This window comes from Primulina tabacum, chromosome 9, assembly GCF_025594145.1.
Source record: "Primulina tabacum isolate GXHZ01 chromosome 9, ASM2559414v2, whole genome shotgun sequence".
NCBI classification, from domain to species: Eukaryota; Viridiplantae; Streptophyta; class Magnoliopsida; order Lamiales; family Gesneriaceae; genus Primulina; species Primulina tabacum.
This window is the reverse complement of record NC_134558.1, coordinates 37,283,930-37,302,542: the sequence shown is the minus strand read 5'-3', so window position 1 is coordinate 37,302,542 and position 18,613 is coordinate 37,283,930. Positions and strand designations below refer to the sequence as shown.

The window sequence follows — 18,613 nt, the reverse complement described above, 5'->3', positions numbered from 1 at the left end:
TTTGTTTGTTGTGATTTGTTCTCTTTTACCCCGAAACCAAATTTATTTAAAAAAATAGAGAAATTTAAGTTGGATTAAATTCTCTATTATATATTTTTTAATCATAACAAAATCCTAAAATTAGAGCGCGTACAAACCCAGCATCACCGACTTGCGCGTGGAAAATTGATCTATAAAGACGATCCATCATACCGATATCATTCCCGATATTAATCTTGGGCTTCTGGCTCACCTCTTTGCGTGTCCACACACCAAATCTCTCCCCCTTTGCCCTTCACAGAAGCAATCGAACAACAGCCTTTTATACTCGTTTACATATTATTAAAAATCTGGAAATATCTGCGGAAGAACAGTCGAACCTTGTATTAAAAAGGATTATGTAAAACCCAGTTCGAATCTTGGATTACTTTTGGAGGTATGCATGTATTGTTGACACCCCACGTCCTGTTTGATTGAATTTTTCAGTGTAAAGCTCTTATAGGGAATCATTCTGCATTTGATGATGAATGCGTGGGTTTTTGTTTGTTTTAAGATTGATTCTGTGTTTTACAACAATTGAGAACGAGGTGATTAAACGTTGTTGAACTGTGTGGTTTTTTCTTGGATTTTTTATTCGATGCTTTACCATGATACTGTTTTGGCATCCTTGGATCGAGAATGTAACCGTGAAATCGGGTTTTTGAATTGGTGAGTTTTCACTTCTAATTTCAGAGCGAATTTGATCGTTTTCCCCGTGATTTGTGGAAACGCGGGGCAAGAAACAGATGTCTGGTTTTGTGGGAGTAGTTGTTTCCGATCAATTGCTTCACAGCGAGTTCACACAAGTCGTGCTTCAAAGCCTCAAATCCAGAGTAATTTTCTTTTTATCGCTGTTTACATCCCCTTTTACTCTTGCGAATCGAATTTTTGTCCATAGAGGATGTTCATGTGATTGTGGCGTGGTGTTGGGAGGTTGTGTCGTTGGCATTTGATCATTGAGTCTTGAATCCTGAATGAAGCCAGATAGTGGTTGTGCTTTTTGTGAAATGATGTTTGAAATGTGGGTATGGTTTTTATTTTATTTTTGGTTACTTGTAGTACATATCGATAAAGAATCAGAATGGTAAAGTTCTGGTTGGCGATTTGCCTCCATTATTTGCAAAGCTGAAGGCATTCGATGAGATGTTCAGTGAGGAGGAGATCAAGAATGAGTTGGGAGAATTATATTCTGACATGAACGATGAGATTGATTTTGAAGGCTTCCTCAGGGTAAGTGTTTTTTTGCTTATATCCCGCAAATCCTAAATGTGAGTTTGTTCGCTCTAAATGTAAAAGATTTCATTTTTCTGTTGTGAATGTTGAATCTGAGTGGATATGGTCATCTCTGATGACATTTTGTTTAATTGAATACACAGTCCTATCTAGATTTACAAAATCGAGGAAATGGAAAATCCGGAAATAGAAGAAACTCTTCGTCTTTCCTGAAGGCCACCATAACTACCCTTCTTCACACTATCAGTGAGTCTGAGAAGGCTTCGTATGTGGCTCATATAAATAGCTATCTCAGAGATGACCCATTTTTGATGCAGTTCCTTCCAATCGATGCATCCACAAATGCTTTATTTGATCTTGCAAAGGATGGAGTTCTATTATGGTATTTTAATATAGACTGCTTTGAACTGTTCCGTTTCTAATTGAATCCGTGGTTTATGGTTTTCATTATGATTGTGTATTTAGTAAGCTGATTAATGTTGCGGTGCCTGGGACAATAGACGAACGGGCTATCAACACTAAACGTGTGCTCAATCCATGGGAAAGAAATGAGAATCACACATTGTGCCTTAACTCTGCAAAGGCTATTGGTTGCACCGTAGTAAATATTGGTACTCAAGACTTGATTGAAGGAAGAGTAAGTTGAGCTGATTTATTGAGAAATATGGACAATACAGGTTGTTTTTCTGGACTGTAATGCTATTGTCTCTTGTTGACTCCTTGCAGCCTCATTTGGTACTCGGGTTAATTTCTCAAATTATAAAGGTGAGTTCCTTTGGCTTGATAATGTTTCTAGTTCCTCTTATCTTTAATAAATAAATAAATAAGAAGGATTAGTGATAAAAGATTTTCACTGTTTCTGATGCTTATAAAATTTGCATGTTTAAGAGTGCTGGTCGACCCTTCTCACAAAATTCTTTTCCACTGATTTTATTATTTATCACCTTCAGATCCAACTGTTGGCAGATCTCAATCTCAGAAAGACACCCCAGCTTGTAGAATTGGTGGAAGACAGTAATGTAACTCTCTCCAAATCCTCTCAATAAAATTACAGCATCTTTTTTGTATGTTCCATGAATTTTTATTTTAATGGAGTTCAAAAGCACAGGCTTATCTTGCTATTATTGCATGCAGGATGTTGAGGAGCTTATGGGGCTTGCTCCAGAAAAGGTTTTGCTAAAGTGGATGAATTTTCACCTCAAGAAAGCAGGCTACAAGAAAAATGTGACGAATTTTTCTTCGGATCTGAAGGTATGTATTTATTTTCATGTTAATGCTGCAGTTGCCTTGTGCGGATAGCAAGAGAGTTGCTTGTGCGGTATTTCGTTGAAATATGTATTTCTGCTGACAGGTTCCTAGTTTAAGTTTAAAATTATCGCAGAGATGAACTTTTTCTTGGGCATCGTGCTTACTTGAGGAAAATACTGTTTGAATTTTCTTTTCTTTTCCTTTATTGATATGATACAATCATAATAGGGTAGCTTTCCTTATCACGGCTTGGATCTCTTTGGTGTCATTTGGTTGAGCTTTTAACTCTGCTCAGCTCCGTTTTGAATTTCTTTTTTACTTGTTTTGAAATGTTGTTTGTATATAAATTTTGAAATCTGATTATGTAAGGTGCAATATAATGATATCATGTAGCCATGATTTGGTTAAAGTGGGTTATACAATAATGCTTATTCTGAAAAAGTAGAGCGAAAAATTTGAGATTGTGTAATAGTTGTGTTTTGATAGTTGACTTGTAGCATGAAATATCGATTATATTGAAGATTTTGAGAAAAAAATATTCGGGTTGAAGTATTGGACATGCATTCATTGGGATAAGTAAAATTTGAGTTGAGATAATGGTATGTACGCCATAAACAAACAGGTTTTTTTAATTTTTCCACATAAGTAATTTCAGTTTATTATATTGTTCATATTTTTATGTTCTGTAGGACGGAGAGGCTTATGCTTACCTGCTTAATGTACTTGCACCAGAACATTGCGACCCCACCACCCTAGATGCTAAAGATCCCACTGAACGAGCTAATCTGGTCCTTGAGCATGCAGAGAAAATGGACTGCAAGAGATATCTAAGTCCCAAGGATATTGTGGAGGGATCAACAAATCTGAATCTTGCTTTTGTTGCTCAGATTTTTCATCAGAGGTTAGAAATCAACTTTTGAATTCAACCTTTCTGGCATCTGGAACATATGTATGTCAAAACAAAGTCAAGAGCATGATCTCAGTACATAATAAGAATTATCACAATTTGCTGTGTCTCGTATCTGCATTAGAACCCGCTGTACCAGTCATTTCAATGTATCGTACTTCCCCTTTCTCAGGCACATCTTGGGTTGCGAACCCTTTGCATGAAAGTTTCGGTTTATTTAGTTTCCAAAGTTATATTCTAATATGTTACTCCTGTCAACTTGCTCTTCCAAAAATAAATTTCCCGATATGGTATTTATGAATTGCTAGATTCTCTGGGTAGACAGCTTTTCCTCTCTGAACTTTATAATATAAATAAAATTAAATGAGTTATGCAAGGGACGAAGAAGTACTTAATGTGTGTCTATATGAAGTTGATATTGCACTTTTATATGTCTATCCAAATATTAGGGATATCTTAGGAAACTGGTCTTTTTTCCCCAGGAATGGCTTGTCTACAGACAACAAAAAAGTCTCATTTGCCGAAATGATGACAGATGATGACCTAATATCCAGAGAAGAAAGGTGCTTCCGACTTTGGATCAACAGTCTTGGCATTGCCTCTTATATCAATAACTTGTTTGAGGATGTTAGAAATGGGTGAGTTCTCCTGCTATTGAAGTGAAGATAGATTATCATGTTATCAGTGTTGGCCACTACTGGTATCAATCTTGTTAGGTTTGTCAATCTCAAACATAATAAGCATATCACGCCTGTAGGTGGGTTCTTCTGGAAGCGCTTGACAAAGTTTCTCCGGGATCTGTCAACTGGAAGCACGCAACAAAACCCCCAATAAAGATGCCGTTTAGAAAAGTAGAGAATTGCAACCAGGTCATCAGGATAGGGAAGCTGTTGAAACTGTCCCTTGTAAACGTGGCTGGAAATGATTTTGTGCAAGGGAATAAAAAACTCATACTTGGTAACATGCTTAATGGTTTTGTGTTTAGATACATTAAGTAATATATGATGTTAGGTTTTCTCAAGAAGATCTCGTGTGTGAAGCTCGTTTACATTTTGGCCATTTATAAGGTCTATACCCTCTGATTGGTTCTATATTTTTATAAGCTTGAGGGGAAAGATGACTCTTCTAATACATATTTTTGCTTCTTCCACTTAATCCCCGATTTCTTCAAAGACCTTTGCCTTCTTTCACCCCACTGAATTCTTTGAGTTGAATTTGGATTTCTGGATTTCAAATCCTTGGAGTTCATATATATTTTTGTAGTTTTAGAGAAGTAAGATCATAAACTTCAAATTCACCTCTAACTTGTTTATATATAGTGTTTCATGTTAAATAGGATGAATTTCAAGTTCGCCCAGTAACGAATACATTTGAAATTACTAATGTGTAAATAAGAAATGCATATATTCAAGATTTCATCTGTTATTTTATTGTTAACAATAAAACTATAATCGAAATCCATGAGTTTTAAATCCATTCAACCAAACGCAACCTGAAGTAATTTTGGTGCTTGGTGCGAGAACATCTTTTTCCTTGGCTTTGTAGATGGTTTTGGCTCGTCTTTCTTTCTGTAATTTTTTTCTACCATCCCCTCATTTTGAATCCTCGGATCATTCACCAAAAAATACTTTGTTATCTTGCAGCTTTCCTTTGGCAGCTGATGAGATTTAATATGCTTCAGCTTTTGAAGAACCTTAGATCCCGTTTCCAGGATAAGGAGATTCAAGATGCTGATATACTCATCTGGGTTAATAGAAAAGTAAAGAATTCAGGCAGAAAATCTCAAATTGAAAGTTTTAAGGTTGAGGCTAAGCTCCTTTTCTTCACAATTTCTTGTCGTGGTCATTTGTCCAGAAAAAAATATATCAATATCTAGATTACTTGTGTTTTTATAAAATCATGTCTGCTGATTATAGTCAACTTCTGTATTAATTCTTTTCTAGGATAAGAGACTTTCAAGTGGATTGTTTTTTCTTGAACTTCTCAGTGCGGTTGAGCCCCGAGTTGTGAACTGGAATCTCGTTACGAAGGGTGAAAGTGGTATGTTGTTGTAAATTTTATGTATTTGATCTGGGGGTGTGACTTTTTACTACCAAAAGATTGACTGACATCCGGATTTTGAACAGCAGTTAAATAAGATCCTAATAGTGAAGGTATATGAAAGTGTGCTTGGTAGTTTCTGCGTTTGTCAAAAAGATAGAGGATTGAAACTATGCCATTTGGTAAAGTTTAATAACTGCGATCTGATAACTCTTGCTAATTGCAAACTTTTTGAACCTAGAACATCCAACTCATAAAGTAGATTCTCGCACACTTGAAAAAATACTCTCTTCGCTTCATATTATTTTAACATACAAGCATTGAAACCTTATTGTTTTACTCAATAGACTTTATGTACGTATCAAAACTATTGTGACAAACTGACTTGTCAGTTTTATTTGGTAGACGATGAAAAGAAGCTGAATGCTACATATATAATCAGTGTTGCTAGGAAGCTTGGCTGTTCCATTTTCTTGTTGCCTGAAGATATTATGGAGGTGATCTTGCAATGCCAAATCTCTTTTAGTTCGCGTTTCTTGTAGTTTCAAACAATGGGTTTTGTCCACTTTTAACTTGGTTTGATCGAATAAATAATTAAAATGATTTCGAGCTTCACACAAATCTTGGTGATGTTATTGACAGGTGAACCAAAAAATGATCCTTATTTTGACAGCGAGTATAATGTATTGGAGCCTACAGCAGCCTGTGGAAGAGTCCAATTCATCTCCTTCGCCTGCTGCCATTAATCATGGGGCTTCCCCTGAACCTTCATCTAATGAGACTCCATCCCCGGTTTCAGCTGCATCTTTTTCAGATGCACCATCACCTTCGGCTTCAGCTAACGGTTCTCTATCCCCTGCTCCACCCATCACTCCACTTTTGTTCCCTGAATTGAATGGTGCTTCATCCCCTTCAGCTGATGTTTCTCCTGAGCCAATCCTAGTTTCAACTTTGAGCAAAGAAGATGATAACTCGCAATCTGTTGAAATGTCACACATTACCATGGATGATGCAGACCTGGATAAAGCGGTACCTGCAAAATCAGACGAAACGGATGAAGATGTTGCCGCAGTTTGTAGTCCTCTGTATCCTGCAAAATCAGACGTAACGGATGCAGATATTGCTACAGTTTTTAGTCCAGAGGTTGAGAAGGAAGCCAAACATGCCGAGTGAATTTTGGTTGTAGGTTTTTTCTTAGAAAGGGAAGAGCAGTAACAACAAATAGTAGCGCCATTATACACGTGATATATATGTTTAAGATTTCAAAGGAAAAAAGTTTTGGAAACTCGAATTATCTACTTTTTTTATAAAAAAGATTTCTTGTCATTCCATACTGCTTTTCTTTCAACTTTCATGCAAAACTACGTACGTATTCGGAATTAGTGATTCATTTTGTCCATGTTCACCATGACACATCTTTCGGATATCATTTCTGTTCTATTTGATTTCACAATAAACTTGATGATGCTTGTGTCGAACATATAACAGATATAGCTTAAAATTATTATTCTTTTAGTTGCGAGATGTCTTTTTTTATAATTTGATCTCGAACCTAGATCGTCTGCTAAAATATTAGTCTAATGGATTAGAAGTTACTACATTTAGAATTATTATATAACACACGTCGAATGTCTAATAAATATAGCAAAAAAGTATGAATTTTAATATTATTGATTGATGGTTTAGATATTATTATTTATTTATCGTGATTTACAAACTATTCATGAGTTTACTCGATGAAAAAAAGAAGAAAAAAAAGACATTGATTCCAAAGATTCGTGTAAATGTTGTTATGTAGGGCCCAAATATTGATTCACAGTTCCGATTTAAGCCCATATAACTTAATTCCCTGCACTTTGATTCAATCAGATCAAAGCGACGCCGGATCGAACAGCTTCTTCTAGAGCTGTGCCCGAGCTCCCGAAGATAAGGTACTCCGATGCTAGTCTCATTGCACCGAAATTATTCGAATCAATGGACGTTTTTATGAATTATTCGAATTTCAGTTCGTCGTGTTGATTTACTCTGCAATTGAAATCTTGAAAAAAAACAGGTATTTGGAATCTTGGATCTGCATATTGATCCGTGAAACTCGAAGTAATTGTGGCAGGCTTAGACTATAATCAATTGTTGGTGGAGAAAGCGGATTGGATATGGGGTTCTTGGTAACTACTCTTATCTTTTTGGTGGTCGGGATTATTGCGTCACTGTGCGCTAGGATCTGCTGCAACAGAGGACCTTCTGCGAACCTGTATACTTGCTTTCTTTTCTCGTTCTGAAATGCGTTTAGGCTTATAAGTAGGGGTTGTGCCTAAATTAATCCCATTTTTCGCATACAAGAGCATATTTGATTTTTTTTGTTCATATCTGTTGCGTATGTCTGAGGAACTAATGTTTTTGTTCAACAAGTTGGTGATTATTTTGTTATATAGCTGGGACATGTTTTACATATAACTGACGTCTCCACTTTTACGTTTTCGCGACGACATTTTACAAAGAATGAAAACATAAGTCGAACATTTGAAACCTGACTTCGACGGTTGTCATATGTTATTGAGCTAGTGTTTGGCAGATAACTTTTTCGGTTTGCAATGCAGGTTACACCTGACATTGGTTATTACTGCTACTGTATGCTGTTGGATGATGTAAGTTTGTTTTCATTTTTCAGTTGCTCATTGATTGTGCTTATCTGGTGGTAATTTTTTCCTCTCCCATTTATATGTATCGAATTTGCTCTGGTCAAATTTCATCTAAATATGAGTGCCCCTCATATTCCGACGGACTAGCATATTCAACTCTTGTTATTTGCATCATTTGTATTAATGAAATTTTTTCACTACTGGACGTGGTATGGACCCTCGTGCAGCAAATCCTTGGGCGTCTATTTGAGGGATTTGGAGAAAAGTTATGTTTGATTCCGCTTTTCCAAATCCTTTAGGATCTATTAAGGAATTAGAATAAAAAATCTTGTTTGAGAAATTTTCTGATGCTGGGAGTGGTTCGCCAAATTGTCTCGTCTGCTCCGAATAAGAGACAGTGAATAGCAGCAGCATGCATGCCTTTATTCTTCTCATGTAATGAATGCTGAAGTACACACTTTCTTGCTTGTGCAGCCATTGTTCTTTTTGCTGGTTTTCCTGATCTTTAAGTCATCAAAGTGACGGTGTTAATGACATCACTTTTGTCATGGAAAGTGAGATTGTTTTTGTTTGTCATGTGTAGGTGGGCGATAGTATACTTGGCACAAATGAATCCTCTGATTGTACCCATTTTGAACGAAACAGAATGAATATGATATACGAGAAGCATCCACAAAAATCGAGTGTGTATGGAGAATTAAAGAGAGATGAATAACGAATTGGGGTATGCTGTGCCCAGAAAAACTTTTGCATTTATCCTTCTGTTTATATATATATATATCCCTGTTTGTGAAACTGTTTTTTATCTGTTATTTATTCTTCGAAGGATGGCTGCTTGAAAATGTGCAATTTGAAATGAATAAGAAAATTTTGCTCTATATTTTCCTTTTTTTTATTGCTATTAAATGATTTTGATATTCATACGAGGCAGCCAATTTTCTAATGACTAGTTCCCGGCGACCCGTTTTACCACGCATGTTGGTCATTTATACCTAACTAATAGTATTAAGGTTGCTCTTAAATTGAAGAATTAAATTGTGAAATATTTCAAATTATCATTTAAAATTTATTACTCAAATCATTCACTCTAAATCAAATTCATCAAATAAAACGAAACTTAAGTTTGCGTTTAGATCGTTGGGAAGATTTGATATGATTTTATGTTTGGATATATTTAAGGTTCAATTTAATTACTGAAAAAAATAATTATTTGAGATTGTTGTCTATCAAGTGAAGTATATACGTAAATAAAATTTGTTGTGCATAAAAAAATATTTTATTAAAATAGAAGATTGAGACAGAACTTGCTTAGAAAATCGAAATGATAAATTGAGTAAAAATAGATAATCTGTGAGGTCATTTATGAGATGGTCTCACGAATCTCATAGATTAATTTAACGATGTTCAAAATAAAAAATAATATTTTTTTATGGATGGACCAAATTATTTTTTATGGATGGACCAAATAATAAATCTGTTTATATACATAGATGTCCTTAAAGGCAATTAATGGACACTTAATGCAAGAACTAGTCCATGTCCCTATCATTTTGCCTAATTTTGCTGTAATATTTGGGATTTAATCCACGTATAAATGAGACAGAAAATACAAAGTTCTGGTTTTTTTTAAAAAAAAATCAAGAAATAATAATCGGTATTAATGGCGACGCTGGGATTCCGGAATCCAGCATCTGCCTCATCAGCGACCTCCATTTCGATTGGTTTCTCACCTCTGCCTGCCAAAACTAGGCATAGTGGTGTCTCCTTCTCCCGGTGTCGCTGGAAAAGGGCCTGTAATTCAAGATTATTTCGCAACGGTGCTTACAGTTTGTATACTCCAATAGAAACTGCCAAGATTAAGGTGATTGGAGTCGGTGGCGGCAGAAACAATGCCGTCAATCGCATGATTGGCAGTGGTTTACAGGTTAAGAATCGTTCCTTTTCTTCTTGGCGTGTTCTCTTTTAGGTTCGTTGCAGTTTCTTTGGCCTTCAAACGAGAGCTTTTGAGTTTGATTCGTTGTCCATTTTTGTTGGTGTGAGCTTATGTGCAAGTGTTGTGCTTGATAAATAAGAAGCGAAAGTGAGTACTGGGATGAGCTATGCAAGTATAATTTTTGTTACTTTTAAGATGGGATAGTCTTAAAGACATTGAATTGATAACTTCTACTTTTAGTTTTTTTTTTTTAAATAAAATCTTTGGCTTAATATGATTCTAACCAAAACTATTTAATGTTTTCGAAAGGGTAATGGATGACAAATCCCTGGTGAAATAGAAATGGTAGCCTGCACCTATAGTTATAACGTTCCAAAAAATAAAGATTGTTTCAGAATAGATATTCTCGTCTATTTTGAAATTTTTTCATCATCTTCATGTTGATACTAGTAAATGTTATGTTCAGAATTCTCTTGCATGTGAATCATGTTTTGCACGTTTTTCTGTGATAATCCTTTTGTTTCGATTGTAGGGTGTGGACTTTTATGCCATTAACACAGATGTTCAGGCACTGTTGCAATCAGCCGCGGAGACACCAATTCAGATAGGAGAGCTTTTGACTCGTGGACTTGGTTTGCATCTCACTCTTACATTTGCATTGGTCTTCTTTTAAATTCTGGAGCTAATTCCTAGCTGTCACACTTTTATCACATGGACAAGAATGATAATCATGGATTTCATGTTAATTAAATGTGTTTAGTGTATGGTACAGTGATCTGCAGGCACTTAGAATCTTGATTTAGTTTCTTTACTGCCTAATATTATCTATTTCCTAAAATTTTATACTTTGAAAGATTTTTAACCAGCAACACTCCTGAAACTTCAGGGACAGGTGGCAACCCACTCTTGGGTGAACAGGCTGCAGAGGAATCAAAGGAAGTAATTGCAAATGCTCTCAAGGGATCAGATATGGTCTTTATAACAGCAGGGATGGGTGGGGGTACTGGGTCTGGTGCAGCCCCTGTTGTTGCTAAAATAGCAAAGGATGCTGGGTATTTGACAGTGGGTGTTGTTACATACCCATTCAGCTTTGAAGGACGTAGAAGATCTTTGCAGGCAGGTGCTGTTTCATTGTATGGAACAGTAGAATTAACAGTTAACAATCAATCAATAGTCAAAATTTTATTCCATCCTGAATTGTGCGAAGAATTGTGTTCGCATTTAATTGTACAAATTACAAAGATGCGAAATGGATTGAGTGGCACACATCTTTACTTATCTGATATTGTTTGCCTCTTTATGTTTGTAATTTTTTGCTTTAAGCCAATGCTTGCTTGATTATTTTCTTGTTTATTTTTATTTATATTTGTACAATAACTGTAAACAGTGGAAAGTTCAAATCTTTGAATTGATATTCATTTCAAGCTGCACCAATGAAATCCTTTGTTGATGAAACATGTGGGATAAAGTGAACTTTGGAATTGTACGAGCACAACCGCCAATCTATGCTTTAAAGTTCCGCCAATCTATGCTTTAAAGTTTTTTACGCTTGAATTATTACCAGTAGATTGATTTATGCATATTGGGCAGGTAAAAATAAAATAATTAGGTATAATCCATCTTCCTTTTATGTTGTCTTTTAATTTAGATATTTTTTCTTTGGATATTGTTTCAGGCTCTCGAAGCAATTGAAGAACTCCAGAAAAATGTGGATACACTTAGTGTGATTCCAAATGATCGTCTCCTGGATATTTCTAATGAACATACTCCCCTTCAAGATGCTTTCCTTTTGGCAGATGATGTGCTCCTCCAGGGAGTTCAAGGGATATCAGATATAATCATGGTGAGTGAAAACAAGAATATTTTATTTTTCATCAGCCTTTTTTTTAATCCTCATCTTTCCTGGTGCGATAGCGTTCTCTGTCTGATGCCATGAAAAATAGTGTACTCTTCACAAATGAGACCAATTCCTTGACGTTTTGAGCTTCTTCTTTTTACCCAGATACCTGGGCTGGTAAATGTGGATTTTGCCGATGTTAAGGCTGTGATGAAGGACTCCGGTACTGCTATGCTCGGTGTGGGAGTGTCTTCTAGCAAGGACCGTGCTGAAGAAGCGGCTGAAGAAGCAACTTTCTCTCCTCTGATTGGGTCCTCTATTCAATCAGCTACTGGAGTTGTATATAACATCACTGGAGGAAAGGATATGACGCTGCAGGAGGTGAACAGGGTATCCCAGGTATACTTTCTACCTTTTCTCCTTCTCTTGCTTACCAATTGCAAGACTCATATCCTGCTGTCGCCTCAACTGGGAAGAAGCAGTGGAGTTATTTGATTTATAGAGAAATGGAATGGTCATAATCAGACATCCCCCAACCCCCTCTTGCCAGGTTGTTACAAGTTTAGCCGATCCTTCAGCCAACATTATATTTGGTGCAGTAGTTGATGAACAGTACAATGGAGAGCTCCATGTTACGATTATTGCGACTGGTTTTACACAATCGTTTCAGAAGACCCTTATGAATGATTCAAGAAGAGCAAAACTAGCTGAAAAGAGTGCAATAAGAGCTCCAGTCACCCTCCAATCGTCAGCCTCTCCTTCCTCTACATCTCGATCTCCTCTACCTCGGAGATTCCGTTTTTAGCTTTTTTATTTTTTGCTGTTATATTCTTAATTTACCTGGTCCTCTCCTGCATTTACATGGACTTGGGCCAAAATTTCATGTAGCTGTAGCAATTTTTTCCCATGTACATCGTTCAGATGTTGTATTGCAAAGTGGGATGAGCCGCATTGATTTCTCTCAACTGAAATCTCCCCCAATCTTTCAGAAAGGTATATACGTGACAACTAGGTCCCTTTTAGTTATTCCCAATTGAATCTGTTTTTAATGTTACAAGGTACACTTGAACATTTTTTTTACATGTTCTTGCCCGCTGAAAGTGTATCGATGATATGTTTTTCGCAAGTAGACAGGATTTTAAAATATGGAAAATATATGGTGTTGAATGAGAGATTTATTTTAAAAATAGCTAAAAGTGGTAAAATTTGATAAGACAAAGTTATTAGACTCTCGGATAGATTTCCACCCTCCAACAAAACAGAGCCACAAGTTTGATTTTCACAAAAGAACTAAATTACACAAGAAAACACAGAAGGTAAAACTTGATTTCTATATTCACAAGAACAAAGATAGTGCAGGGGAAGGAACAAAGGATGACATGCTTTCACCAAAATATTCGCTCAACAATGGCAGCAAATTCCCAGCATTCGCATCTTCTTGATCAACACCACCTAATGCCTTCAAGAGTAGACCAACATCTAATTTCCTTTCTGCCACTTGTTCTGGCCACATTGTTGTTCCCTAATGGACGTGAACCCTGTAAATTAGTATCGCCTGCTCTGATATTTGCCGGATATGCACCGCCTGCTCCAGGCATGTCCGCTGGGACTGAATTTGCTTGTATTACCCCACCAGTCATGGTGCTATCTGTCATTAATTTCTTAGCTGTTGGCTGATGCATTGTGTTATCAATGCCTGCTTTACGTTTCTCTTTGAAGATGGATAAAAGGGTTAGTCTTGTGACTGATATAAGGTACAAATAAGCTCTAAATGCAAGACTTGCCAATATAAGAGCATCAACGAGTTAGTCAAATAATTTTTCAATGCACTCATCCAAATCCAATATTGTGTCTAAGAAGCGAAAACTAATACAATCATCCCCAGTTGCTATTATTATTATTGTTTTACAATAGTGGCTCTCATGGAATTAGATTTTAGGCATTCTTATGCTCTCTTGCGCCATGTTTATAATGCCAGCAATATAGCAGGAACAAAAACGAAGGAAATCAAAGAGAATAGTAAAAGATTCTTACTTGACATTGGAGTCACAACTTTTGCGTTACTCTTCAAGACAATAGGCGGCAGTATAGAGAAAACTGTGGGTAACATCTTCAGGCGATAATACAAGCACAAGCCAGCTGCACGCTGAAAAGTGTGATGCGTCAATCAGTTGACAACTAATTTCATAAAGAGAAACAGAAACTTCAACCACATAAGATGGAGCTATTAGCACCAACTCTGCCTTGTGGTTGTACGCATTTCTAATCAAAATAGTTGGCATATAACCAATGCAACAATAAATATCAACACTAAAAAAACTGCATATTGATCGGCACATTTAGTTGAGAATGGACTGAGGCCTGTTCTGGATAAGCAGACACGAAAAAAAAAACGAGTCAATTCAATGTCCTTGGCCTTCACGTGATGCCATATCTTGATGAAACAAAGAAAAATTACACACAAACACCATATTACATGAGGTTTTAGCCCAAATTATGTTCTCTAAATCTTCAGGTTGGACTAGATCTACGCAATTTTTTTGAAAAGTAGAATAGAAAAATGCAAGTAGAAATTCTTCTACTACAGCCAATCAAGAAAAAAAGGTTTACATTACCTAAAAAAATCGTTGGCTCAACCTGCTACATGTATCTCAAGGGGATTTATCCCAAGTTATGTTCTCTAAATCTTCAGGTTGGACTAGATCTACACAATTTTTTTGGAAAGTAGAATAGAAAAATGCAAGTAGAGATTCTTCTACTACAGCCAACCAAGAAAAAAGGTTTTCATTACCTAAATTGTTGACTCAACCTGCTACATGTATCTCAAGGGGTTTAAACATAAGCTTCAGAAATTTCAGCATACCTAGTGGCCTTAGTTAAGCCTGCTTTTTGATATGATATGGAAGAAAGGAATTACTTCTAGCTAATATACATAAATAATAACTATAGATACTCTCCAACTCGAGAGACACAAAAGAAGAAATGCTGTCAGTAGCAGTAATGTATCACACATGGTCTCTTCATCATACAAATACTCGAGAGAACTGCTTCAAACAAACTTTCTTCACTAAATATATGGCTATCAAACCCGAGTGCCTACCTGTGATTAACCTAACCAGTCAACTGCACTTCACAATAAAATACCAAAAAACATATTATGATATAGTCTCAAATTATTAAAAAGTTCGTTCAAACTTAAGAAGTTTAAGGTTAAGGTACATGTTTATAATGGATGTAAATTGTTTACCACCTGCAAGGGCAATTCACAATTTTGCACCAGCAGATCCCTCAAATAATCAATAGCAAACAACCCAGCAGTAAAAAGTTCACTCCAAGTGCCAACAGTATATGGATATAAGTTAATCTTCTTGTTTCATCTTTACTTTTTTCCCGACAATTTTTTTAAATGATAATAATAGAGTAAAATTAACCACATCTAGCAGATGCATTCAGTTTAATATCTTACCATTAGAGCACCATACACCAACCAGGATTCATGCCTCTTAATTTCATTCTTTTGCTTTTCAAGTTGCATTTCTGGCTCCAGAAGTCGTAAGTAGGGCTCAAGATTGGGAAGCACAAGCAATCGAACCTAGACAGGAGTTTAGACATTGTTAAGAACTTTGACTAATAAAAGGCTGTGGGTGCGGTGCAGAAAAAAGCAACAGAAAGATGGAAGCAGGAATAGACCACATTAGGTCCAAGGGCTGATAGCCCTTGAATGGCACCGTAATGTTGGGGCAAAGCTTTTGACGGGTCCAAAAAAGCATGAAGTAATGTTCTGGTCACACGTGGCTGGAGATTATGGTAAACGTGGCCAAATCTGCAAATGCACGTGAGAACGCCTTAAGCTAAACTAAGTAAATTAAGAACAGATTTTGCTTCCTTAGGACACCGGAAGGACATGGAAGCCTTCACCCATAACAGATAGCTAAGTATAACAGAAAACTCATATTTGTTTCATGTAGTCAACAAGGGCTGGTAAATATGAAGATTCCAACCTCTTGCAGATTGAAGCCACCAGAATAGCTGTGAAATTTCTAAGACTCCAGTGGTTATCTGAAAATTTATTTCCTAGTCTTTTTGCAACCAGGCATGTCATCACTGATGGCATCAATTGGTGCAGCTAATGGATAAAAAACGCAGACATAAGGAATTGGCACCTGTCGTATGAATTTCAAGCACACTAACATAAACATTTCAACGTGAAACAAATTCTTTCAAATGAAAACCTCTAACCTTCATATTTTGGAATAACAAAAAACGCTGCTACGAATATCACGAATGCAAAATTAAATGATGCAAGAACAGGATGGTAACATCTGAATCAACTCCTCTCCTCTTATCACCAAATTAAACAACTGTTCTTTTTGCAACTTAATTAAACTAGAAGTCAACTCCCAATGGGCCTAGTATGAAGAAACAAGTTCAAACTCATAAAAATTTAATATCGCATCGGATGATCTCAAATTAATCTAACAGCAATAATGCGTCTAAGATTTGAATTAACAGAATACAGAGCAAGATCAAGAGTTCAACTGCATCCAACAGATACATCTACATCATTACACATCACAAAAGTGGACTAATTCAGGTACTCGATGGTTTCCACTATACATAAATATAAGTGTAAAATGAAGAAAATGTAAAGGAAATTCGAAATGAGGAATACAAATACACAATTAAGATGAATTTACCAAAAAAAGAACAACTTACATAAGGCTCGATGTGTATATGTTGATTTCGTAGAAGGCTCCATACAAGGCGCATCAAAGCAAAAAGAAGAGAAAAATTGTTCAAATTCCGAGAAACCTGTCATGATAGAAAATTGATGGTTATCATACTGTATCATCGCAAACCAGTCCAGATAAAAAAGGTGGAGAAGGAAGAAGATCAGATATCACTTATCATAACCTCGTCAGCAACAAAGAATGTAAAGTAAGGCACTAAAGGGTGGAGTCCTGAGTCAGTTGCCAAGCTCACTAATGCTTCTTTGAACAGGGTGGAATCGGATCTAGTGACAGTAAGCTCGGAGATTTTCTCAAAATAAAGCTGCAGCACCATCCAAGAAACCATTACCTGAGAATTCAAATACTTTCTTGGAAGGGTGAGGAGGAATGCACAAAACACCATTGCCATTACCTGAAGCTCTCGTGAAAGAACATGCTTGACTGGTAATTTAATGTCTACAGGTAACCCATCCTCCTTGTAGTCATTCTTTATGTTATCTGAAGGCATTGCAAGTGCTGCCAAAGATGATATAAGAATGTCAATCAGAGTGATGACAACAGCTGTGGGTCAAATGACATACTGTGTCCTACAAAATTTGAATACCAAGCCACCTGCCAAGTTCTTAAATTAATTTGTTCAGAAAATGAGAAAATATCATCTATCATCATTCGTATTTTATAAAGTGTGAGCAATGGATATGTAAATAGAAATCGTAGTACAAACATTGAATAGCCATAGGAGGAGGATTTTCAGGAATTGCCGGCTGAACTCCTTCGATAGCCAACCAATGAGTGACTACTGCAGTGTCTAGTGGTGCTTTCGGCAGAGGAGCTTCAATTACCTAAAACACATTAAAAAAACAAGACAAGTTACTAAATGCCAATGCTAAAGCTTTGGATCAAAATGCTATAATGCCAAAAGTCAATGCCAGCATACCTCCTTAAATTCCAATTCCTTCTCTTCAATATAAAACAAATCCTTGTGTCCAGCAGCCCTCTTGAATCGCGAAGGATCTCCAGAAGCAAATCCATATATCGGCTGTATTTATATAAACACCAATACCATTACCAACAACGCCCATAACCAAGATCACTAACTTACAACCTTATACACCAGAAAATCACGGAGTGCCTGTACATCAGCAACTGTTTAATAGTAAAGCGAGTTAGAAAAAAAGACCACCTCGACGTTTCTTAAGCCAAGCGCACTATCAACGTCGTCTGTTGTTAAAGTAGTTCTTCTCGAATGTCGCATGCATTTGATAGACTCCTGAACCATATTCAGCAAAAAAAAATAAGAATACGTAAAAGTAGCAGAATCAGAAATTTCAAAACAATCACTGATGTACATAACAAAGAAAGCAAATTTATAGGAATTAACAGACCTGCATGATTTCTCGAACTCGATACTCGACATCAGCAGCAAGAGCTGGAAATATGTCTGGGGATAAATTGGTAATGCCTAAGCTCTGTGCTATCACTTCAATCGATTCTTTCGGCACTATGCTCATTTTCAAGTTCCTGAATTTCCACGAAATTTTCGATTACGAAGTATTTATCGGTAAATAGCTTTATGGACATCAACTGGATTTTGGTTTCCTGTTATTATGGAGAACTTTTTTTTGTTTTTTTGAACCAAATTTTAGAGAACGTTCATGGTCTGAAAAAGGGGAAATCGCTACAATTAGGGTTCCGAAGCATGTGATTTCCCGGGTATCGATATGGGACGAATACTAGAATGGGCCGTGGCCCATTAATGAAGAGCCTTCATCCTGATTTCCTCTCTTGTATTAAGAAAGCCCAAGGCCCGTCATAAATAACTATCCAGGGATTCTGGCTGCAAATTTCTTATATTGCCCTTCTGAGACCCTAACAAGCCTGAACTGAAATAGTCGCGCCCAAGGCGAGAAAGAGGATAACTATGGGGGATTGAGGCGATGGAAGCTTCAATACACACTAGCAACAAAAATTTATTTTAAAAATATAAATAAATAAATTGATTTCCTTTCAATTCATTGTTCAGTTTCT

At 36.4% G+C, this 18,613-nt stretch overlaps 4 protein-coding genes across 6 annotated transcripts; 3 read left to right on the top strand and 1 right to left on the bottom strand.

The window, feature by feature from the left end:
- The first annotated feature begins 210 nt into the window (after positions 1 to 210).
- LOC142555783 (fimbrin-1-like) lies at positions 211 to 6,775 on the top strand. 2 transcript variants are annotated; one of them, XM_075666876.1, is made up of 15 exons: positions 211 to 415; positions 712 to 851; positions 1,078 to 1,248; positions 1,395 to 1,633; positions 1,717 to 1,888; positions 1,978 to 2,016; positions 2,202 to 2,270; positions 2,386 to 2,502; positions 3,189 to 3,400; positions 3,889 to 4,044; positions 4,164 to 4,363; positions 5,050 to 5,207; positions 5,350 to 5,446; positions 5,852 to 5,943; positions 6,089 to 6,775. In XM_075666876.1, the coding sequence occupies exons 2-15, from the start codon at positions 765 to 767 to the stop codon at positions 6,617 to 6,619; spliced, it is 2,340 nt and encodes a 779-aa protein (XP_075522991.1). In that variant the 5' UTR covers positions 211 to 415; positions 712 to 764; the 3' UTR covers positions 6,620 to 6,775. The 2 variants fall into 2 exon arrangements, with proteins under 2 accessions (XP_075522991.1, XP_075522992.1); XM_075666877.1 differs by having other exon boundaries at positions 700 to 851.
- A 449-nt stretch (positions 6,776 to 7,224) lies between these two features.
- On the top strand, positions 7,225 to 8,963 carry LOC142555782 (V-type proton ATPase subunit e1-like). The gene is made up of 4 exons (XM_075666874.1): positions 7,225 to 7,377; positions 7,500 to 7,697; positions 8,044 to 8,091; positions 8,669 to 8,963. Exons 2-4 carry the CDS (start codon positions 7,600 to 7,602, stop codon positions 8,733 to 8,735), a joined length of 213 nt encoding a protein of 70 aa, XP_075522989.1. The 5' UTR covers positions 7,225 to 7,377; positions 7,500 to 7,599; the 3' UTR covers positions 8,736 to 8,963.
- A 740-nt stretch (positions 8,964 to 9,703) lies between these two features.
- Positions 9,704 to 13,008, top strand: LOC142555781 (cell division protein FtsZ homolog 1, chloroplastic-like). Of its 2 annotated transcripts, XR_012822458.1 has the most exons (7): positions 9,704 to 10,009; positions 10,551 to 10,650; positions 10,905 to 11,134; positions 11,694 to 11,861; positions 12,021 to 12,254; positions 12,406 to 12,848; positions 12,957 to 13,008. XR_012822458.1 is itself a non-coding variant. In XM_075666873.1 (6 exons), the coding sequence occupies exons 1-6, from the start codon at positions 9,746 to 9,748 to the stop codon at positions 12,658 to 12,660; spliced, it is 1,251 nt and encodes a 416-aa protein (XP_075522988.1). In that variant the 5' UTR covers positions 9,704 to 9,745; the 3' UTR covers positions 12,661 to 13,008. The 2 variants fall into 2 exon arrangements, 1 of the variants encoding a protein (XP_075522988.1); XM_075666873.1 differs by having other exon boundaries at positions 12,406 to 13,008.
- Positions 13,009 to 13,054: 46 nt separating this feature from the next.
- LOC142555778 (transcription initiation factor TFIID subunit 6-like) lies at positions 13,055 to 18,445 on the bottom strand. The gene is given in 13 exon segments (XM_075666871.1): positions 13,055 to 13,335; positions 13,337 to 13,566; positions 13,890 to 14,001; positions 15,322 to 15,447; positions 15,546 to 15,678; positions 15,857 to 15,981; positions 16,572 to 16,667; positions 16,770 to 16,907; positions 16,998 to 17,101; positions 17,310 to 17,427; positions 17,523 to 17,624; positions 17,769 to 17,855; positions 17,971 to 18,445. Coding segments are annotated over 13 exon segments (1,641 nt in total). The 5' UTR covers positions 18,097 to 18,445; the 3' UTR covers positions 13,055 to 13,191.
- Between the last annotated feature and the right edge of the window lie 168 nt (positions 18,446 to 18,613).

Bases quoted from the DNA above. Each gene is read 5' to 3' on its own strand.
- LOC142555782 (XM_075666874.1), top strand. From the start codon at position 7,600: ATGGGGTTCTTGGTAACTACTCTTATCTTTTTGGTGGTCGGGATTATT. The intron at 7,698-8,043 runs GTATACTTGCTT...TTTGCAATGCAG, and splicing joins AGAGGACCTTCTGCGAACCT to GTTACACCTGACATTGGTTA. The intron at 8,092-8,668 runs GTAAGTTTGTTT...TGTCATGTGTAG, and splicing joins ACTGTATGCTGTTGGATGAT to GTGGGCGATAGTATACTTGG.
- LOC142555781 (XM_075666873.1), top strand. From the start codon at position 9,746: ATGGCGACGCTGGGATTCCGGAATCCAGCATCTGCCTCATCAGCGACC. The intron at 10,651-10,904 runs GTTTGCATCTCA...CTGAAACTTCAG, and splicing joins GCTTTTGACTCGTGGACTTG to GGACAGGTGGCAACCCACTC. The intron at 12,255-12,405 runs GTATACTTTCTA...CCCTCTTGCCAG, and splicing joins AGGTGAACAGGGTATCCCAG to GTTGTTACAAGTTTAGCCGA.
- LOC142555783 (XM_075666876.1), top strand. From the start codon at position 765: ATGTCTGGTTTTGTGGGAGTAGTTGTTTCCGATCAATTGCTTCACAGC. The intron at 1,634-1,716 runs GTATTTTAATAT...TTGTGTATTTAG, and splicing joins AAGGATGGAGTTCTATTATG to TAAGCTGATTAATGTTGCGG. The intron at 1,889-1,977 runs GTAAGTTGAGCT...GACTCCTTGCAG, and splicing joins AAGACTTGATTGAAGGAAGA to CCTCATTTGGTACTCGGGTT.